This window comes from Athene noctua, chromosome 3, assembly GCF_965140245.1.
Source record: "Athene noctua chromosome 3, bAthNoc1.hap1.1, whole genome shotgun sequence".
NCBI classification, from domain to species: domain Eukaryota; kingdom Metazoa; phylum Chordata; class Aves; order Strigiformes; family Strigidae; genus Athene; species Athene noctua.
This window is the reverse complement of record NC_134039.1, coordinates 88023712-88041688: the sequence shown is the minus strand read 5'-3', so window position 1 is coordinate 88041688 and position 17977 is coordinate 88023712. Positions and strand designations below refer to the sequence as shown.

The 17977-nt window shown below is 68.8% G+C and overlaps 3 protein-coding genes across 8 annotated transcripts; 2 read left to right on the top strand and 1 right to left on the bottom strand.

The window, feature by feature from the left end:
- The first annotated feature begins 87 nt into the window (after positions 1 to 87).
- CIMAP1B (ciliary microtubule associated protein 1B) lies at positions 88 to 1815 on the top strand. Its single transcript, XM_074901667.1, has 6 exons — positions 88 to 196; positions 316 to 519; positions 623 to 724; positions 1267 to 1388; positions 1490 to 1630; positions 1738 to 1815. Exons 1-6 carry the CDS (start codon positions 88 to 90, stop codon positions 1813 to 1815), a joined length of 756 nt encoding a protein of 251 aa, XP_074757768.1.
- Positions 1816 to 3560: 1745 nt separating this feature from the next.
- Positions 3561 to 9862, top strand: TYMP (thymidine phosphorylase). Its single transcript, XM_074901659.1, has 9 exons — positions 3561 to 3758; positions 4224 to 4343; positions 4713 to 4842; positions 4913 to 5031; positions 5121 to 5283; positions 5975 to 6205; positions 6579 to 7194; positions 7633 to 8440; positions 9749 to 9862. Exons 1-8 carry the CDS (start codon positions 3561 to 3563, stop codon positions 8372 to 8374), a joined length of 2319 nt encoding a protein of 772 aa, XP_074757760.1. The 3' UTR covers positions 8375 to 8440; positions 9749 to 9862.
- On the bottom strand, positions 9228 to 17915 carry NCAPH2 (non-SMC condensin II complex subunit H2). 6 transcript variants are annotated; one of them, XM_074901664.1, is made up of 21 exons: positions 17869 to 17915; positions 16031 to 16288; positions 15748 to 15849; positions 15248 to 15303; positions 14112 to 14193; positions 13076 to 13150; positions 12871 to 12950; positions 12429 to 12580; positions 12181 to 12273; positions 11935 to 12026; positions 11791 to 11856; positions 11568 to 11634; positions 11201 to 11308; positions 10894 to 10947; positions 10466 to 10536; positions 10301 to 10370; positions 10114 to 10188; positions 9947 to 9990; positions 9737 to 9838; positions 9498 to 9647; positions 9228 to 9416 (listed from the first exon to the last, which is right to left on the bottom strand). In XM_074901664.1, the coding sequence occupies exons 2-21, from the start codon at positions 16154 to 16156 to the stop codon at positions 9279 to 9281; spliced, it is 1803 nt and encodes a 600-aa protein (XP_074757765.1). In that variant the 5' UTR covers positions 16157 to 16288; positions 17869 to 17915; the 3' UTR covers positions 9228 to 9278. The 6 variants fall into 6 exon arrangements, with proteins under 6 accessions (XP_074757765.1, XP_074757761.1, XP_074757763.1 ...); XM_074901660.1 differs by having other exon boundaries at positions 9228 to 9647; XM_074901662.1 differs by having other exon boundaries at positions 9228 to 9647; positions 10469 to 10536.
- Positions 17916 to 17977: the final 62 nt, after the last annotated feature.

The following is a 17977-nucleotide window of genomic DNA, read 5'->3' as shown; positions in this document are numbered from 1 at the left end:
GGCGCCCTGTGGCCAGCGGCGGCGGGCGGGGGGGTCCGTGGGGTGTGGGGGTGCTGAGGGTCGCGCTGGCTGCCGGCAGGACCCACCATGTCGGACGGCGCCTGGGTGGGCAGCTGGAGGCCCCACCGCCCCCGCGGCCCCATCGCCGCCCTCTACGGCAGCCCCGGGCCCAAGTACGGGCTCCCCACCAGCGTCGGTGAGTCGGGGCCGGGGGGGGGTCCTGCAGCCCACCGAGCCCCCCCCTCCAGGCTACTGGAGCTGGTGTGGGGCTGGGGGTCCCGCAGCCCACCGAGCCCTCCTGCTCTTCCCCCCCAGGTTATCGCCTGCACGACCCCTCCCGCAGCCGCGCCCCCGCCTACAGTTTTGGGGTGCGGGTGGGGGGGCGGCAGGACGAGCGCTCCCCCGGGCCCGTGTACCTGCTGCCCCCCAGGACCACCGCCAAGGGCAAGGACGGGACCCCCGCTTACTCTATCTACAGCCGCCCCCCTGACCTGACGCCCTTCCGCACCCCCGGGCCAGGTGAGGGGGGGGACTGGGAGACCCTCGGAGGGGGCAGCAGGGCTGGGGATCCCCCCCCCCCAAGCCATGCCCATGGCCCAGCGCCCCCCCTGCTCCCCCCCAGGCTGTTACTCCCCGGAAAGGGCGGGGGGCTTGGCCTTTCCCTCAGCACCCGCCTGCACCCTCGGCTCCCGCACCAGGCACGGCACCGTCCACCAGACGCCGGGTAGGAGAGACAGGGGCCGGGCTGGGACCCCAACATTGCCCTGGGCCCCCCTGTCATCCCCCCTGGGCCGGGCTGGGACCCCAACATCCCCCTGGGCCCCCCTGTCATCCCCCCTGGGCGGGGCTGGGACCCCAACATCCCCCTGGGCCCCCCTGTCATCCCCCCTGGGCCGGGCTGGGACCCCAACAACCCCCTTGAGCCAGGCTGGGACCCCCATCATTCCCCCTCAGCTGGGCTGGGCCCCCCCCATCACCCCCCTGGGCCCCCCCATCATCCCCCCCTGTGCCAGGCTGGGACCCCATCACCCCCTTGATCCAGGCTGGGCCCCTCCATCATCTCCCTTGGGCCCCCCATCATCCCCCTGGGTCAGGATGGGATCCCATTATCCCCAGTCTGAGCCCCCCATCATCCCCAAGCTGAGAGCCCCTCACTCCTGGTCTGGGCCCCCCATCATCCCTGGGCTGAGCCCCCCATCTTCCCTGGGCTGGTCTGGGCCCTCCATGATACCCCCTTGGGCTGTCGGGGCCCCCCCTCACCCCCAGGCCCCGCTGCCTACCGGCTGCCCCCCATGCTGGGGCCCAACGTGGTGAACAAGAGCTCGGCCCCCAACTTCTCCATCCCGGGACGCAGCCACATCGGCGCCTTCTACGAGGATCTGTGCAAGGTGGGTGGGGGGGCCGGTGGGTGAGGGGCTGGGGCACCGGGGGGCCGTGTGCCGGGGTACCAGGGGGCCCAGGGGCGCGTCACTGCACCCTCTGCCCGCAGACGCCGGGGCCCTGCAGCTACCGCGTGGTCGACGCCGACGTCTACAAGCGGCGGGCGCCGCAGTACAGCATGTTGGCGCGGAACACCCCCCCCGGGGACCCCACCACCAAGCCCGGACCCGGCGCCTACAGCCTTCAGCAGGTGAGGGGGTGCTGGGGGGTCCCGCTGGTGAGGGCGGGGCGGGGGGGTGGGGGTCGGGAAGCGTGAGACCCCCGTCCCCCACCGCCACCGTCTCTCCCGCCCTGCAGGATCGGCGGCAGGGGCTGACGTTCGGGATCCGGCACTCGCAATACCTGGCCCCCCTCATCGTGGACGTGCCCGACTAGGGGGGGTGGGGGGCGGCCGCGGGGCCGCGGGGGGGGAGCAGACCGTTACCAAAAGACTGAGGCCCAAAAGACCCGAGCGTCCGGCTGATGCTTTCTGGCTGGTCATGGTATCCCCATCCTATCCCATCCCATCCCCATCCATCCCATCCCCATCCATCCCATCCCATCCCCATCCATCCCATCCCATCCCCATCCATCCCATCCCCATCCATCCCATCCCATCCCCATCCATCCCATCCCATCCATCCCATCCCATCCATCCCATCCCACCCCATCCCATCCCATCCCCATCCCATCCCCATCCATCCCATCCCATCCATCCCATCCCACCCCACCCCATCCCATCCCCATCCCACCCCATCCCATCTCATCCCATCCCACCCCACCCCATCCCATCCCCATCCCACCCCATCCCATCCCATCCCACCCCACCCCACCCCATCCCATCCATCCCATCCCACCCCATCCCATCCCCATCCCACCCCATCCCATCTCATCCCACCCCATCCCATCCCAATTCCCCTCCCAATCCCCATTGCCCCCATTCCAGCTCTCCCCACACCGGGTCCTCACCTCCCTGTTCCACCAGAGCCCTCAGCCCCTTGCCAAGTGCCCACCCCAAACCCCTCTGCCCTGTCGCCCCCCCCGGGGCCACCCCAGTGCCTGGTGGGGGGGGGGACACACCCACACGGTCACCTGGACCCCAGGCAGGACCTCGGGGTGTGGGGTGGCACTGGGGACCCTGTCCCAGGGAGGGGGCACAGTGGCGGGGTGGGGGTGGCCGTACAGAGCCCTCAGACATCACTTGAGGTTGTCCTGGGGGAAATGGGGGTTCCATGGGGGGGCCCCAGCCCTGCCACCCCCCCACCCCCCCAGCCTCTCCCCGCCCCGGCCTGACCCTCGCTCGCTGCCCCCGGGGACAGAGTCCAGCACCGGAGACGCCTCTGCGCCGCGGGCACGGGCCAGGGCGGGCAGCGGCGGGCAGAGGCTCTGCAGGCTCGGGGTGCCCCGCGCGGGATCGGGGGGGCTGGATCTGCGGGGTCGGGGATGGCCGCTCTCCCCACCCTGATCCGCAAGAAGCGGGACGGGGAGCGGCTGGAGGACGAGGAGATCCGCAGCTTCGTGCGGGGCGTGACGGAGGGCACGGCACAGCAGGGCCAGATCGGTGGGCGCAGGGCGGGGCGGGGGGGGCCACGGCCCAGGGACACGCCGAGGGGACGCGGCAGAAGTGGGGGGACATGGTGGGGTACACGGAAGCAAGGCCAGGGCAGACCAAGGGGGGCCATGGCAGGACATGGCACGGGGGCCTGGCACAGTGGGACACACAGGAGTCGGGGTGTCCCTGGCAGCATGTGGGGGTCCCTGGCAAGCAGGTGGGGGTCCCCAGCAGTGTGTGGGGGTGCCCAGCAGCATGTGGGGGTCCCTGGCAGTGGGTGGGGCTCCACAGCAGCAGGTGGGAGTCCCCAGTAGTGGGGGAGGTCCTTGGCGGCAGGTGGGGGTCCCCAGCAGCGTGTGGGGCACCCCGGCAGCAGGTGGGGTGGGGGGCCTGGGGCAGACAGTGGCGGGGGGGACAGCAAGGACAGCCCTGGTGTGTGGCAGCAGGTCACAGACAGGGCTGGGGGTCACACCGGGGGGGACAGGAGGGAGACCCCCGGGATGGGACATGGGGGGGGATGTCACAGCGGGAGTCCCAGGGAGGGTGGGGGGGTGACACAGCCTGGCCCACCGGCGTGCCCCCAGGCGCCATGCTGATGGCCATCCGCCTGCGGGGCATGGAGCCGGGCGAGACGCTGGCGCTGACGCGGGCCATGGCGGGCTCGGGGCGGGTGCTGGACTGGCCACCGGCCTGGAGCGGGCGGCTGGTGGACAAACACTCGACGGGCGGCGTCGGGGACAAGGTCAGCCTGGCCCTGGCCCCCGCCCTGGCTGCCTGTGGCTGCAAGGTGAGTGTGTGATGGGAGCGGCTGGGGGAACTGGGGGGGTTCAGTCTGGAGCAGAGGAGGCTGAGGGGAGACCTCCTGGCCCTCTGCAACTCCCTGCCAGGAGGGGGCAGAGAGGGGGGGTGAGTCTCTGGAGCCAAGGCCCCAGCGCCAGGCCCCGAGGGAATGGCCTCAAGCTGCCCAGGGCAGGGTCAGGCTGGCTCTGAGGAAGGATTTCTGTGCAGAAGGGGCTGTTGGGCCTTGGAATGGGCTGCCCAGGGCAGGGGGGAGTCCCCGGGATCCCTGGAGGGGTTGAAGAGTCGGGCTGAGCCAGCGCTGAGGGATCTGGGGGAGTTGGGAACGCTCAGGGGGAGGGTCATGGTGGGGCTGGAGGAGCTGCAAGGGCTTTTCCAGCCCAGATGGTTCTGGGATTCCGAAGGGGGTGCTGGGAGGGGCTGGGCGGGGGTCCTGGTGCCCCCCCCCCCGCACCCACCCGCCCCGTGCCCGCAGGTGCCCATGATCAGCGGGAGGGGCCTGGCCCACACCGGGGGCACCCTGGACAAGCTGGAGTCCATCCCCGGCTTCCGCGTCTCCCTCAGCCCCCAGGAGGTGAGGAACGGAGTGTGTGGGGGGGGCATGGGCAGCCCCGGGGGGGTCCAGGGAGCCGGGGGTGCTCCAGAGGGACGCGGGATGCTGACGGGATGCGGGATGCTGGTGTGGGATGCCGGAGGGATGCGGGATGCAGGACACTGATGGGCCGCGGGGTGCCGATGGGCCGGGGGATGACGATGCAGGACACCAGAAGGATGCGGATGCCAGAGGGATGCAGGACACCGATACAGAATGCGGATGGGATGCGGGTGGGATGGGGATGGGATGGGGGTGGGATGCGGGTGGGATGCGGGTGGGATGCGGGTGGGATGGGGATGGGATGCGGGTGGGATGCGGGTGGCACACGGAACGCCTCCGGCCCCGCAGATGCGCGACGTCCTGGAGCGCGTGGGCTGCTGCATCGTGGGGCAGAGCGAGGAGCTGGCGCCGGCTGACCGCGTGCTGTACGGCCTGCGGGACGTCACCGCCACCGTGGACAGCCTGCCCCTCATCACAGGTACGGGGGGGCTAGGGAGGGGGCCCGGGGGGCCAGGGCAGCGTCCCCAGCCAGGCCGTGCCCCCCCCAGCCTCCATCCTGAGCAAGAAGGCGGCGGAGCAGCTCTCGGCGCTGGTGCTGGACGTCAAGTTCGGGAGCGCGGCGCTGTGCCCCACGCAGGAGAGCGCGCGGGAGCTGGCCCAGAGCCTGGTGAGCCCCCGCGCCCCCCCCCGCCGGGTGTCCCACCCCGCCAGGGCGCTGGGGACACCCCTCGTCCCGTGGCCCTCCTCCCCGCGCAGGTGGCCGTGGGGCAGCAGCTGGGCATCCGCACGGCGGCCGTGCTGAGCCGCATGGACGAGCCGCTGGGCCGCCGCGTGGGCAACTCGCTGGAGGTGCTGGAGGCCCTGGAGTGCCTGGGGGGGGGCGGCCCCCCCGACCTGCGGGAGCTGGTCACCGCCCTGGGTCAGTCACCAGGATGGGGAGGGGGGGGCCCTTGCCCTGCATTACCCCCCCCCAAAGCCTCGGGGTCCCCTGAGAGCCCCCAGCCCAGCCCCCCTCCACAGCCCCAGGGTCTATCCCTGCCCCCGCCCCCCCCCCCCGGGGTCCCATCCCATCTCTCCAGCCCCTGCCCCCCAAACTGCCCTCCTGCCCCCCATCCCCTTCAGCAACCCAATGCATGCCCCCCCCGCCCCCCAAACTGCCCTCCTGCCCCCCCAACCTGCTCCCAGTCCCCTTCAGCATCCCAATTCATGCCCCCCCGCCCCCCAAATTGCCCTCTTGCCCCCCCAACCTGCCTGCCTGCCCCCATCCCCCTCAGCACCCCAACACACACCCCCTGACCCCCAACCTGCTATCCTGTCCCCCCGCCTGCTCCCAATCCCCTCAGTACCCCAACCTGCCCTCCTGCCCCCCAACTTGTCCTTCTGCCCCCCCCCCGCCCATGTCGCCCTCAGCACCCCAACTCATGTCGCCCTGCCCCTTGGGTTCCCCCCCCCTGTTGCCCCCAGCCCCCTCCCAGCCCCACAGACCGTTCCCCAGAGCCCAGAGCTTCACCGCGGGCAGGGGGGGCAGAGGTGGGGGAGGATGGAACCCCACGGGAAGGGGGGTGTCCCCAGGGGGTGTCCCCAGGGAGGTGCCAGCCCCCGCCCCGCAGGCGGGCTGTTGCTGTGGCAGTGTGGGCTGGCGGGGGCGGCCGAGCAGGGCCGGGAGCGCCTGGGCCGGGCGCTGGACGACGGCTCAGCCCTGAGCACCTTCGAGGCCATGCTGGGGGCGCAGGGGGTGCCCCCCGACACCGCCCGCCGCCTCTGCGCCGGGACCCCCCCGCAGCGCTGCCAGGTCCTGGGGCAGGCGAGTGTCTGCGAGGAGCTGCCCGCACTGCACGGAGGTGAGCCCCCCCGGCCCCCCCCAGCCCCCAGGGACCCTGTGCCCCCCCTGCCATCACCCCCCATCTGCTGGCTTATGCTCCGCCCCCCCGGGGGGGCCCTGCCTGCACCCCCTGACACACGTCCCCCATTCCTGGGGCTCCCCACACCCCATACACCCCCGACCCTGCACCCCTCGGGCTCCCCAGCCCCCCAGGTCCCTGCATGCGCTCCCCTGCCCCCCATTCCTGCGGCTCCCCACGTCCTGCACTTCTTGGGGTCCCTGGGTCCCCACTCTCCAACCCCCTGCCCCGCTCCTGGGGCTCCCCGCACACCCCCGGCCCTGCCACCCTTGGCCCCCCCGGGCCCCCCCCCACGCTCGCCCCCCCGGCCCAGGCTGGGTGCAGCAGGTGGAGGCCCTGCCGCTGGCCCGTGTCCTGCACGAGGTGGGGGCCGGCCGGGCGCGCGCCGGGGACCCCGTCAACCCCCGCGTGGGCGCCGAGGTGCTGGTGGCCGCGGGGCAGCACCTGCGGGAAGGTAAGGGGGGAACGGGGGGGCTGGCGGGGTTTGGGGCGCCGGCAGGGCCCCCCCCGAGCCCCCTTGCCCACGGCCGGCCCTGCCCGCAGGCGAGCCCTGGCTGCGGGTGCACCACGACGGGGCGCTGGGGGCGGGGGGGCGCCGGGCCCTGCAGGCCGCGCTGCGCCTGGCGCCGGGCCCCCCCCGCGCCCCCCCGCCCCGCCTGGCCGAGACCATCCTGCCCCCCCCCGGGGACGCGGGGACCCTCCGGGACCGCGGGGACGGGCAGTAGCGCCGCGGCGGGGTCACGGCCGGGTCACGGCCCCCCCGGGGGCGCGGTCCTGCCCGCGCGAGGGGGAGCCGGTGCGCATGCGCCGCCCGCGCCCCGCCCCGCCCCCCTGCGCCTCACGACACTTCCGCTTCCGGGGCGTATCGGCGCGGCGGGCGCTGGAGCGGCGGGCACCGGCGCGGCGGGGCTTGGGGTCAGAGGGCAAAGGTCAGAGGGGGCGGAGCGCACCGAATGGGGGGTCGCGGGGTCAAAGGGCGGCCGGGCCGGGGCCTATGGGCGCCTGCAGGGGCGGGGTCAAAGGGCATCGGGGGCGGGGCAGGGAGTCGGGGGCGGCGAAAGGGGTGAGGTGGGAGGTCAAAGGGCACCTGGGGGGGTCAGTGGGCACCTGGGGGTTCAAAGGGCACCTGGAGGGGTCAAAGGGCACCGGGGGGGTCAAAGGGCACCTGGAGGGGTCAATGGGCACCTGGGGGTCCGGGCCATCGGATCGAAGGGCGGTGGGAGGGGTGGGGCACGGGGTCAAAGGGCGAAGGGTGGGGCAGGGCTGGGGTCAGAGGGCAGCAAGGCCCAGACAGGGGTCAAAGGGCAGGCGGGGCGGAGTCAGGGGTCAGGGGTGAGCCTGCGCCCCAGCCCCCCATCGCCCCGCAGCCCCGCCATGTTCCGGGCCCTGCTGCCCGCGCGCTGCCTGCTCCGCTGCCTGCCCCGCCGCCCGCCCTGCCGGGGCCTGCGGGGGGCCGCGGGGGAACCGGGGCTGCCCCTGCGGCGGCGCCTGGCGGTGGTGGCGGCGGCGGGGGCTGCGGCGGGGGCGGCCTGGCTGTACCTGCGGGAGGAGAAGGCGCGGCGGCAGCGGGCGCGGCGGCGGGCGGAGCTGCAGGCGCTGGCGCTGGGGCAGGGCGACTTCCAGCTGGTGGACCAGGCCGGGCGGCGGCGCAGCAAGAGCGATTTCCGCGGGCAGTGGGTGCTGCTCTACTTCGGCTTTACCCACTGCCCCGACATCTGCCCCGAGGAGCTGGAAAAACTGTGCCGGGCCGTGAGGCTGCTGGAGCGGGAGCCGGGCCTTCCTCCCGTCCAGCCCCTCTTCATCACCGTCGACCCCGAACGCGACGACGTGGCGGCCCTGGGGCGCTACGTCCGCGATTTCCACCCCCGGCTGCTGGGGCTGACGGGCAGCCCCGAGGCGGTGCGGGCGGCCGGCAGCGCCTACCGCGTCTACGCCAGCGCCGGGCCCAAGGACGAGGATGGCGACTACATCGTGGACCACACGGTCCTCATCTACCTGCTGGGCCCCGACGGGCTCTTCCTCGACTACTACGGGCGCAGCAAAACGGACGCCCAGATCGCCCAGAGCGTCCGCCGGCACATGGAGACCTACGAGCCGGTTCTCGACTGAGCATAATAAACACGCCCGCGCCCCAAAAACGCCTCCACGCCCCCAAAACACCTCCTGCCGCTCTGGGTAGGCGGGTGGAGGGACCCCTGAAGCCCCCCAGGATTGTCCCACGGGGTGGGAGGCCCTGGGCCGGTGGGCAGAGGGACCCCTGACACCCCCCAACAGCCCCTCGGGGCTGCCCTACAGAGAGGGAGGCCCCAAGCATTCAGGTGGAGGGACCCCGACAGCCCCCTGCAGCCCCCCAGGACTGTTCCACAGGGAGGGAGGCCCCAGGTAGGTGGGCAGAGAGACCCCCCCCCACCTCCCCCCAGAACTGTCCCATGGGGAAAGGAGGCCCCGGGCAAGTGGGGGGAGTGACCCCTGACCCCCCCCCCAGGACTGTCCCATGGGAAGAGAAGCTCTGGGACCCCTGCCACACCCCAACACCCCCTGCAGCCCCCCCGGACTGTCTCAAGGGAGGGAAGCCCCAGGTAGGTGGGCAGAGAGACCCCCTACCACCCCCCAGAACTGTCCCACAGGGAGGGAGGTCCCAGGTATGTGGGCAGAGTGATCTGACACCCTCCAAGACCCCCAGCAGCCCCCCAGGACTGTCCTACAGGGAGGGAGGCCCCAAATATTCAGGTAGAGGGACCCCTGACACCCCCCGCAGTCCCCAGCACTGTCCCACAGAAAGGGAGGCCCCAAGTGGGCAGGCAGAGGGACCCCTTCCACCCCCCAGGACTGTCCCCCCAAGGAGGAAGGGTGCCACCCCAAGGGAAGGGGCTTTTCGCTCCGTGGGGCCCCCCCATGACAGCAGAGCCTTTACCAAATTGGGGCTTTATTGGTGGGGGTTTATCGCCGTGGGTCTCGGGGTTGGGCGGGGGCTGCGTGGGGCCGGGGGGTAGGCGGGGTGGGGGCTGCTCGCTCAGGAGCAGGCGGAGGGGGGCTGGAAGGTGTGGAAGCGCTCCTGCGCCCGCCGGTGGGTCAGCAGCCGCAGCTGCATCGTGTCCAGCGCCTGCTCCAGCCCCGGGGCCTGCGCCAGCTCCACCACGTAGTCATTGGCCTGGGGGAGAAGGGAACGGTTGTGGGGGGGGGTCCCAGCAGAGCTTGGGGGTGTCCCCTGTGTCTCCCCCACGGCTCTTACCAGCTGGAGAGCGGCCAGCATGTAGCGACAGACCTCGAAGGGGGGTTTCCCCGCCACCAGGCTGGCGAAGGACCGCCACTGCCCCAGCGCCCCGCAGCTGCCCGCCAGCACGTCCCCGTAGCCGTGGATGTCAAAGATGGCTCGTTCCTCCTGCGGGCGGAGGGGAGGGTCAGGCGTGGGGAGTGGGGGGCTACCGGCTCCCCGCGACCCCCCCTCCGCCCCCCAAATCCCTGCCCTGCCTGTTCCTGCAGCAGCGGCCCTATCCTCTCCTCCCAGCGGTGGATGTGCTGCGAGAGCTCCGTTTCCTGCGCGTACTTCTGGGAGTTGGCGATGAACAGGTCCTGGGGGGAGAGCAGAGCAGTGGGGGCACCCCAACCTTCCTGTCGCCCCCCCGCAACCTGGGCTGGAGCCCCCCCAACCCCTGCACTGCCCCCCCGCAATCCACCTACCACGTTCCTGCGCACCAGCTCCTCGTAGTCCAGGTTGCAGGGACCTGCGGGAGGGCAGAGCGTCACCGGCCGCCCCCTCCATTCTGTGGGGACGGGGGATGGGGCAGGGGCGCGTGGGGTGGGGTACGGCAGCAGCCCCCAGCTTTTGGCGAGGGGAGCGCACTCACCCAGCTCACCCAGGGCTCCTTCCTCCTGCTCCTCCGTGGCCACGGGCAGGACATCCTCGTGCTCCACAAAGTTCTCTGCCAGGAGGGGACACCTGCTCAGTGCCCCCCCCGGGCCCACGAGCCCCCTCCAGAGGACAGAGGGGACCCCCCAGCGGGGGTCGGGGGGGACTCTGGGGTGCTGCAGTACCTGCTCCTTCGTCACAGTCAGCCCCGCACTCCACCTCCGGCACATCCAGCTCCTCCTCGCGCAGCTGCCCCTGGTAGAGAGGAGCCCTGAGTGTCGCCCCCAGCCCTGGGGGGTGCACACAGGAGCCCCCCCCCCCCTCCCCGGGAGCCCCCCCCCCCAGCTCACCACCTGGCTCTGCAGCTTCCTCTCCACCGCCACGCGCTCCTTCAGCTGCTTCCAGTACAGCGCCTCCAGGTCTGCACAGAGAGGGGGGCCTGGGGAGCACTGCCCTGCTCCCCTCGGGGGGGCTCGGCTCCTCCAGCCCCCACCCCACAGCGAAGCCCCCCCCAGCCCCTGCCCTGGCACATGGCAGCTGCTGGGGTGCCTTCCCGGGCTCCCCTCGCACGGTTTTGGGGCTTCCCCAAAACACCTGCCCCTCCCTCTGCCTCAGGCCACCGCTGCAGAAGCCAGCCCCCCAGCCCCTCATCCCCCTGCCTCTCATGTCCCCCCAGGCCCTCGTCCCCCAAAGCCCCTCGTCCCCCAGCCCCCCCCGTGCCCACCCCTGAGCCGGGGGCTGGCAGCAGCCTGGCACCTCTCAGGCACGTCCCGCTCACCTGCGAACGTCGGCCCTTTCCGCTTGGTTTTCCTGCCGTCGGCGACGTCGTTGTCTGGGGGAACCCGAGAGGATCGAACAGTTACGAAGGGGCGAAAGTGCCAACCCTGTGTGTGCTCCCGGGGAAGCCGGTTGTCACCCCCAGAGCCACCCCGTTCCCCCCAGAGGCACAGCTGCCTTCGGCCTCAACTTGCCCCCTTCTCCTCACAGCCTAGCGAGGGCTGGGGCACCCAGGGCGGAGGGGTTTGGGTGCTCCTGGCAGAGAAGGGTCCTGCCACAAGCCCAGATGGATCCCGAAGGATACTCACAGGCTGCAGAGAACCATTTCATGAAATCCTGGAACTTCCTCGGTCCTTTCCTCTTCCTCTTGCCGCCGACCACGCAGTCCAGGCCATGTGGCACCAGGAAGGGCCGCCCTGGACACAGGCCGAGCTCAGCGGCCCTGTCAGGCCCCGGCGCAAGTGGCACCAGGTGCCAAGTGGCACCCAGCGCAGCCCGGCCACCCCCGAGGCACCGGGATGGGGCAGCTGCCCCTCTCCCAGGCCCCTCTGCCCTTCATCGGGGCCAGGAAGGACCCGCTGCAGCTCTGGGGATGCTGAAGGGCGAGTGGCCTCAGTGCCCCAGAGCACACAGAATCGGGGAACAGCCGCTCCTCCCCAGCTCCACCGCAAATACCTTTCTTAAACGGTTTGTCCTCCGAGTCGCTGAAAGGGTCGAGGCTTTGCCACGGATCCAGCATCTCCTGGCAGAGGAGAGAGCTGGGAGGGAGCTGGCAAAGCTCCCCGCAGCACCCCTGGGTGGGTCACCCCACTAGCATGGCATGAAGCAGGGTGGGGATGTCCTGGGGCTTCCCACAGCGTCCCAGGTGGATGTGGCGAGGCTCTGGGCCCCCCCCTACCTTGATGTGAGTTTTGGGGTCCTTGGCAGGGGCTCGCTCCCGCAGCACGCGCTCCCGGGGCGCGCTCTGGCAGGCACAGAAGGAGCCCGTGAGTTTGCGGCAGCGACGCGCGGGGCTGCCCCCGCCACCCCTGCCCACACCTACCCTCTGCGCCTCGACGCGTTCGTTAGCGGCCGGACCCGTTTCCGCATCGTCCTCCATGGCCCCTGGCACGTCGTCATCTGGTTCTACAGCACCTGTGGGGGGACAATAAACAGTCAAATGCCGTAAAAGCTTCTGGGACCCCTTGTTTCCACCTCCAACCACCGCGGGGTTCCCGTCATGGCCACGGAGCCGCTGAAGACCAGGCTGCCTCGATACGACAGCGGGCAGGAGCGCCGCGCCTCTCACCTGCGCTCTCGGAGAAGCTCAGCTCCAGGATGAGACCCCTGCCAGGGCTCCTGTGCTCCCTCCCGCTGCCAGGGACACAGGCTGGTGCTCCTGCTGAGGTGACAGGGGCGAGATGTCACCAGCCACCCTCGCCCAGCACCCCATCATCTCTGAAACGAGGGGTCCCGCTGGGCTGGCAGGGGGTTTTGCTGGAGGTGGGCAGGCAGAAGACCACCCCCGGGTGCCTCTGTGCCCTGAGCCCCCCGTACCTGGCACTCTGCTGGGGCTCGCTTCATGTTGCTGCTCTGGCAGGTGGGTGGGGGAGAGGCCGGTGAGCTCCAGCAGGAAAGCTCCGGTGGCGTGGGGGGTGCACGTGTTCATCCGGAAATCCTTCCGGCTGGCCAGGATCTCCCCTTTCCGGCTGAGCATAAAAATCCGTCAGGGAAACCCCAAAACCAGGCTCTGCCCTGCCCCGCTGGGAGCTCAGGGAGGGGGGGCACCCCAAAATCCACAGCCCCCCTGCTGCGGATAGGGGAGGATCAGCCCCAGCCCTCCCGTCAGCCAGTCCCCAGCACAGCCCCGGCTCCTCCCTGCCCAGCCTTCTCGCACGCCCCTGGGATTATCCTTCCCTTCCCGGCCAGTTTGAACTGGGAAAGCCCGACCCTACTACAGCCCTGAGGGGGGACCAGCTAAACCCATGAGGGGGTTTACCTGAACAGGGGGTTTTCTTTCTTCTCAGTCTCTTCTGGAGCAACCAAAGACATGGGAGTCAAGGGAACGATGTTCACAGCCTGCAAAGGCAAAGCGGCAGGAGGGTGCTGACCCCGCGCGGGGCCAGAGCCCGGGGACACGGCACGACACAGGGAAAACCCTGACACCGGGAGGGAGAGAAGAGGAGGGGAACAGCTTGTCTTACGTTGGGCTGATGATCCTTCTTCATGTTCACGTTTGCCTGGCTGCTGTCCTTGATGTCATCCAGGGGGAGGAACTGCTGAGAAAACCCCACCAGCTGTCACCTGGCTTGGCCTGCTGGGCCCCATCACTGCCCAGGGACCCCAACTGGAGCCAGGGGGCGGGACACGGGGTGCTCCCGGGGCTGCACCGCACCGGCACAGACAAGGGGGCTGCGGGTTTGAGCTGCTGGAGCGGGAGAGGAGCAGGGCTGGGGCGTGTGGCGCTGTGAGGGCAGCAGCAGTGGGCAGGAGGAAGGGAGGGGGCAGAGAGGGGGGATGAGTCTCTGGAGCCAAGGCCCCAGCGCCAGGCCCCGAGGGAATGGCCTCAAGCTGCCCAGGGCAGGGTCAGGCTGGCTCTGAGGAAGGATTTCTGTGCAGAAGGGGCTGTTGGGCGTTGGAATGGGCTGCCCAGGGCAGGGGGGAGTCCCCGGGATCCCTGGAGGGGTTGAAGAGTCGGGCTGAGCCAGCGCTGAGGGATCTGGGGGAGTTGGGAACGGTCAGGGAGAGGGTCATGGTGGGGCTGGAGGAGCTGCAAGGGCTTTTCCAGCCCAGATGGTTCTGGGATTCTGTGATTCGAGAAGGAAGGTGCCCGCTCACCCAGGAAAGGGCCAGCCCAGGCAGCTGCGGTGGCCCAGGTGACAGAGACCCGAGGGACAGCCCAAACTAAGGACTCAGAGCAGCTGGGCTGAGCCCCGGGGCGAAGGGGGGCCCCCGCACGCTGCACAGGGTCTCGCTCTTCTCCAGGAGGGCTGTGAGGTGGCCAGTCACCTCCCACGGGGGTCAGCAGAGCAGCATGGTGACAAAAAGCTCCCCGAGTACTCCCACAGGTAGATGTGGGGGTAAAGGCCCCTGCTAGGGAAGAGGAGAGGGCGTGCAGCCCCAGCACAGTGAGAAAGGGGGGTGCTGGGGGCTCCCCCTCGCAGCATGGCAGCCAAAACCAGCCCTGCCCGCGTGCACGAGCCGCCGAGCGCTCTGCTCCCCGCACCGGGTAACGCTCACCTCCTCGTCCTCTTCCTCCATCCCAGAGCTCCAGGCGGCGTCAGCACCGTCCTGCCCAGCGGAGCGGGGCTGCCTGTCCCGCCTGAGTCAGGGAGCAAAACGCAGAGTTCAGGATGCGGGCAGGGCCCTCCCGCCCCGCTGCGGCACCCCCGAGCGGGAGCATCGCACCGACAGCACGGCCCCGCGCCGGCCCAGGGAACGGGGCTGCGGGAAGGGGGATCCAGCCTGCCCAGCCAGCCCCACCCAGAACAGAATCATCTTGCCCAGTCCAGCTCGGCAGCTGTTCCAGAAACAGGAGGGAAGGTTTCACTTCAATCCCACAGCATGGGAAATAACTGCTGGAGGTTTTGGGAACCCTCCGCAGCAGCGTCAACCCGAGCAGAGCCTCCTCCAGGTCCTCTGCCTGGATCTCCCCCAGCCCCGGGCAGCGTTCCCAACACGCTGGGCAAAGCCGAGGCAGGACGGTTCCCTCGGCGCCAAGCAGCTCTTTGGAGCCAGGCGCAACACAAAAAGCCTCATCCTGCCCCAAAACTGCAGCCTGAGGGCAGGCGGGACAGGGCGTGGGCAAGCGCCACGAGGCAGCTCCAGCTTTCAGCACCAAGGGGGGAGGACACACCACCAGCTGCTTTGCCACGCCAGACCGTTTATTTTCTGCCGAGATTTGTGCTATGGGAGCCTGCCCTCTCCTTATGCAACAGCAAGAAAACCGCGGGGCGCTGGCACTGGGACACCACCCCAGGCCCTCTGTGCCCCCACTGGGGGCTTCTGCCACCACAAAACGCTTCTGCTTCAAAGGATTTTTCACGACGCCGGAGACCGACGCTGCGATAGGTTTGTTTGGGTTTTTACAGTGACGATTGCCCCGGGGCAGAGCGTTCAGTAGGAGCAGAAGGCTCGGAGCAGGGTCACGGACCTTCCTGCTGCTCTCTCTGTGGGTGGGGGGACAGTTTCATCCCCACAAGAGGATGGGCAGCTCGCATGCTCACAGGGCAGGAGCTTCCCGACGTCGGCAGAGCGAGGAACAACACAGAGAACAGGAGCAGCGGGGTGGAAGCAGGCAGCAGCATTTTCTGCCCAGGCAGCGCTGGGAGGTGGCAGCCCCAAGCCCCCCCGGGGCTGGGGGGAGCTCTACTTACTTTTTATTGGAGATGAAGTCGAGTGTCTGGTAGACCAGCAAGTAGAGATACTCCACCTGCAAAACAGCAGCCACATTCCTGGAGAAAAGGAGAAAGCAGGTCCCAGAAAAGCTGCTCTGGCTGATGCCAGGATGAACCACCACCCTCACCTTATCCCCAGGCAGCTAGAGTTCAATTTCTTGATAATCTCGCTGTTCTTTTCACTGTTTGAGCTATTCTGAGGCCAGATCTGAGGAAGCAGAGCTTTTATATTCTACCCTCTAGAGAAGAAAAGCACTGAACAGCAAAATTCTCGCTCTTCTCCAGGCTGCCAACCCTAACACATCTAAAGTGACTGAATTCAGGAATTATAAATCCTTTCGTGTCAGCTAGTCATCGTTATGCTCAAGTCTTTCAAAACCACAAGAAGGTCCCCAGCTCGGCCGCAGGAAGCGGCAGAGGGGTGGCAGAAGGGGCAGGGCGACAGGAGCAGGGCCAGGACGCGGTGGACGCCTCCTCACCTTCCTGCTGTAGACACAGGCAGAGCCCTGGATCAGCAGGGCGGCTTCTGTGAAGTTCATGGTGGTTCTGCCATTGTCAAAGGAAATGCAGATTTCATCCAGCTGCAAAACACGCAGGAGGGAAACGAAATGCTGATTCACTGGATTTGAGGGTAGCACGGGGAGAGGGAAGAGTCAGAAGTGCCGGCAGCGCAGTGGGGGGACAGAACATCCCCTCAGCAGGGCCGACAGGCGTCACCCCCAACCTCCCCAGCACAGCAGGGGATGGGGGACCCCCCCTTACCTCCTCCAGGTATTCCTCGAGCTGGGCGGCCACATCCACCTCCCAGTTCTTGGTGAGGTCACGGATGGGCTGCAGGAGGTGCTGGAAGCGCGACTCTGCCTCCACCATGACGGCGGCTCCCGGCATCGGTGAAGGGGCTTAAACCCCCCGTTTGTGGACAGATGATCCCACAGGGGACATCTGAGGGTCGCAGGTCACTCAGAGCTACGTGCAGCCGACACCTCGTGACAGCTGGCTAGGGCAGAAACCTGCAGTCAACTGCATTTCAACAAAAAATACAAGTTTTCAGTAAACAAAGAACGAGAGAATTGTGTAGGTTGAAAAGGATCTTAAAGACGGAGTCTAGCCGCTAACGCAGCACTGCCAAGGCCACCACTGACCCAGGTCCCTAAGCCCATGTCTTTTAAATCCCCCCAGGGATGGTGGCTCCACCCCTTCCCCCAGGCAGACTGTTCCAGTGCTTGACAACCCTTTCGGGGAAGAGATTTTCCCAATATCCAATTGAAGCCTCCTCTGAGGCCGTTGCCTCTTGTGCTATCCCTTGTTACTGGGGAAAAGAGACCGACCCCCGCCCCGCCACAACCACCTTTCAGGTAGCAGTGGAGAGCAATGAGCTCTCCCCTCAGCCTCGCAGAAAAGCAGAATAACACCACGCTGACACCTAAGAACCCAGAAAACTAACATTGTCCTTCATCTCATGTCCCACACGACATCCTTGTCTCTAAATTGGACACATGGATTTGCCAGAGGGATCACTTGGTGAGTAAGGAATTGGCTGGGTGGTCACACTCAAAGAGTCGTGGTCAACGGCTCCATGTCCAAGTGAAGAGTGGTGACGAGTGACGTTCCTCAGGGGTTGGGACCAGTTTAACATCTTTGCTGGGGACACGGATGGTGGGATCAAACACCCCCTCAGCATATTCGCCCAACAACACACTGAGGGAAGGATCCATCCAGAGGGACCTGGGCAGCCTGGAGAGAGGGCACGGGCAAATCTCATGGAGTTCAACAAGGCCAAGGGCAAGGTCCTGCCCATGGGTTGGGGCAATCCCCAGCACAAACCCAGGCTGGGCGAGGAGGGGCTGGAGAGCTGCCCCCAGGAGAAGGACTTGGAGGGTGGAAAACTGCCTGTGAGCCAGCACCGTGCGCTGGCAACCCAGAAAGGCCCCGTGTGCTGGGCTGCACCCAGAGCAGGGGGGGCACAGGGCCAGGGGGGGATTCTCCCCCTCTGCTCCGCTCTGGGAGACCCCCCTGCAGGGCTGGGTCCAGCTCTGGGGCACCAACAGCAGAAGGACACGGACCTGCTCCAGCGGGGCCAGAGGAGCCACGGAGATGCTGGGGGGGCTGGAGCCCCCCTGTGAGGACAGGCTGGGAGAGTTGGGGGGTTCAGCTGGAGGAGAGAAGGCTCCGGGGAGACCTTAGAGCGGCCCCCCAGGGCTGAAAGGGGCTGCGGGAAAGGGGGGGGGACTCGTCATCAGGGGGAGGGACAGGACGAGGGGGAACGGGGTTAAACGGACAGAGGGGAGATTTAGATGGGATCTGAGGCAGAAATTGTTCCCTGTGAGGGTGGTGAGGCCCTGGCACAGGCTGCCCAGAGAAGCTGTGGCTGCCCCCTCCCTGGAAGGGTTCAAGGCCAGGCTGGACGGGGCTTTGGGCAACCTGGGCTGGTGGAAGGTGGCCCTGCCCGGGGCAGGGGGTGGCACTGGAGGGGATTTATTCCCCGTCCCAGCCCAAGCCGCTCTGTGCCCGGTACAGGCGCCCACAGGTAACCTGGACACAAGTCCCCAGGACAGCCCGGCCGCCCCGGGACGCCCGCCCATCCCAACTTCCCCACTTACCAACCCCCGCCTCAGGCCCGGCCGCTCGCCGCCATTTTGTGCTTCCCGCCCGACGTGACGAGCGGGGCGGGGCGTGCCGACGCCCGTGCGTGCTGACGCAGCGCGCCGA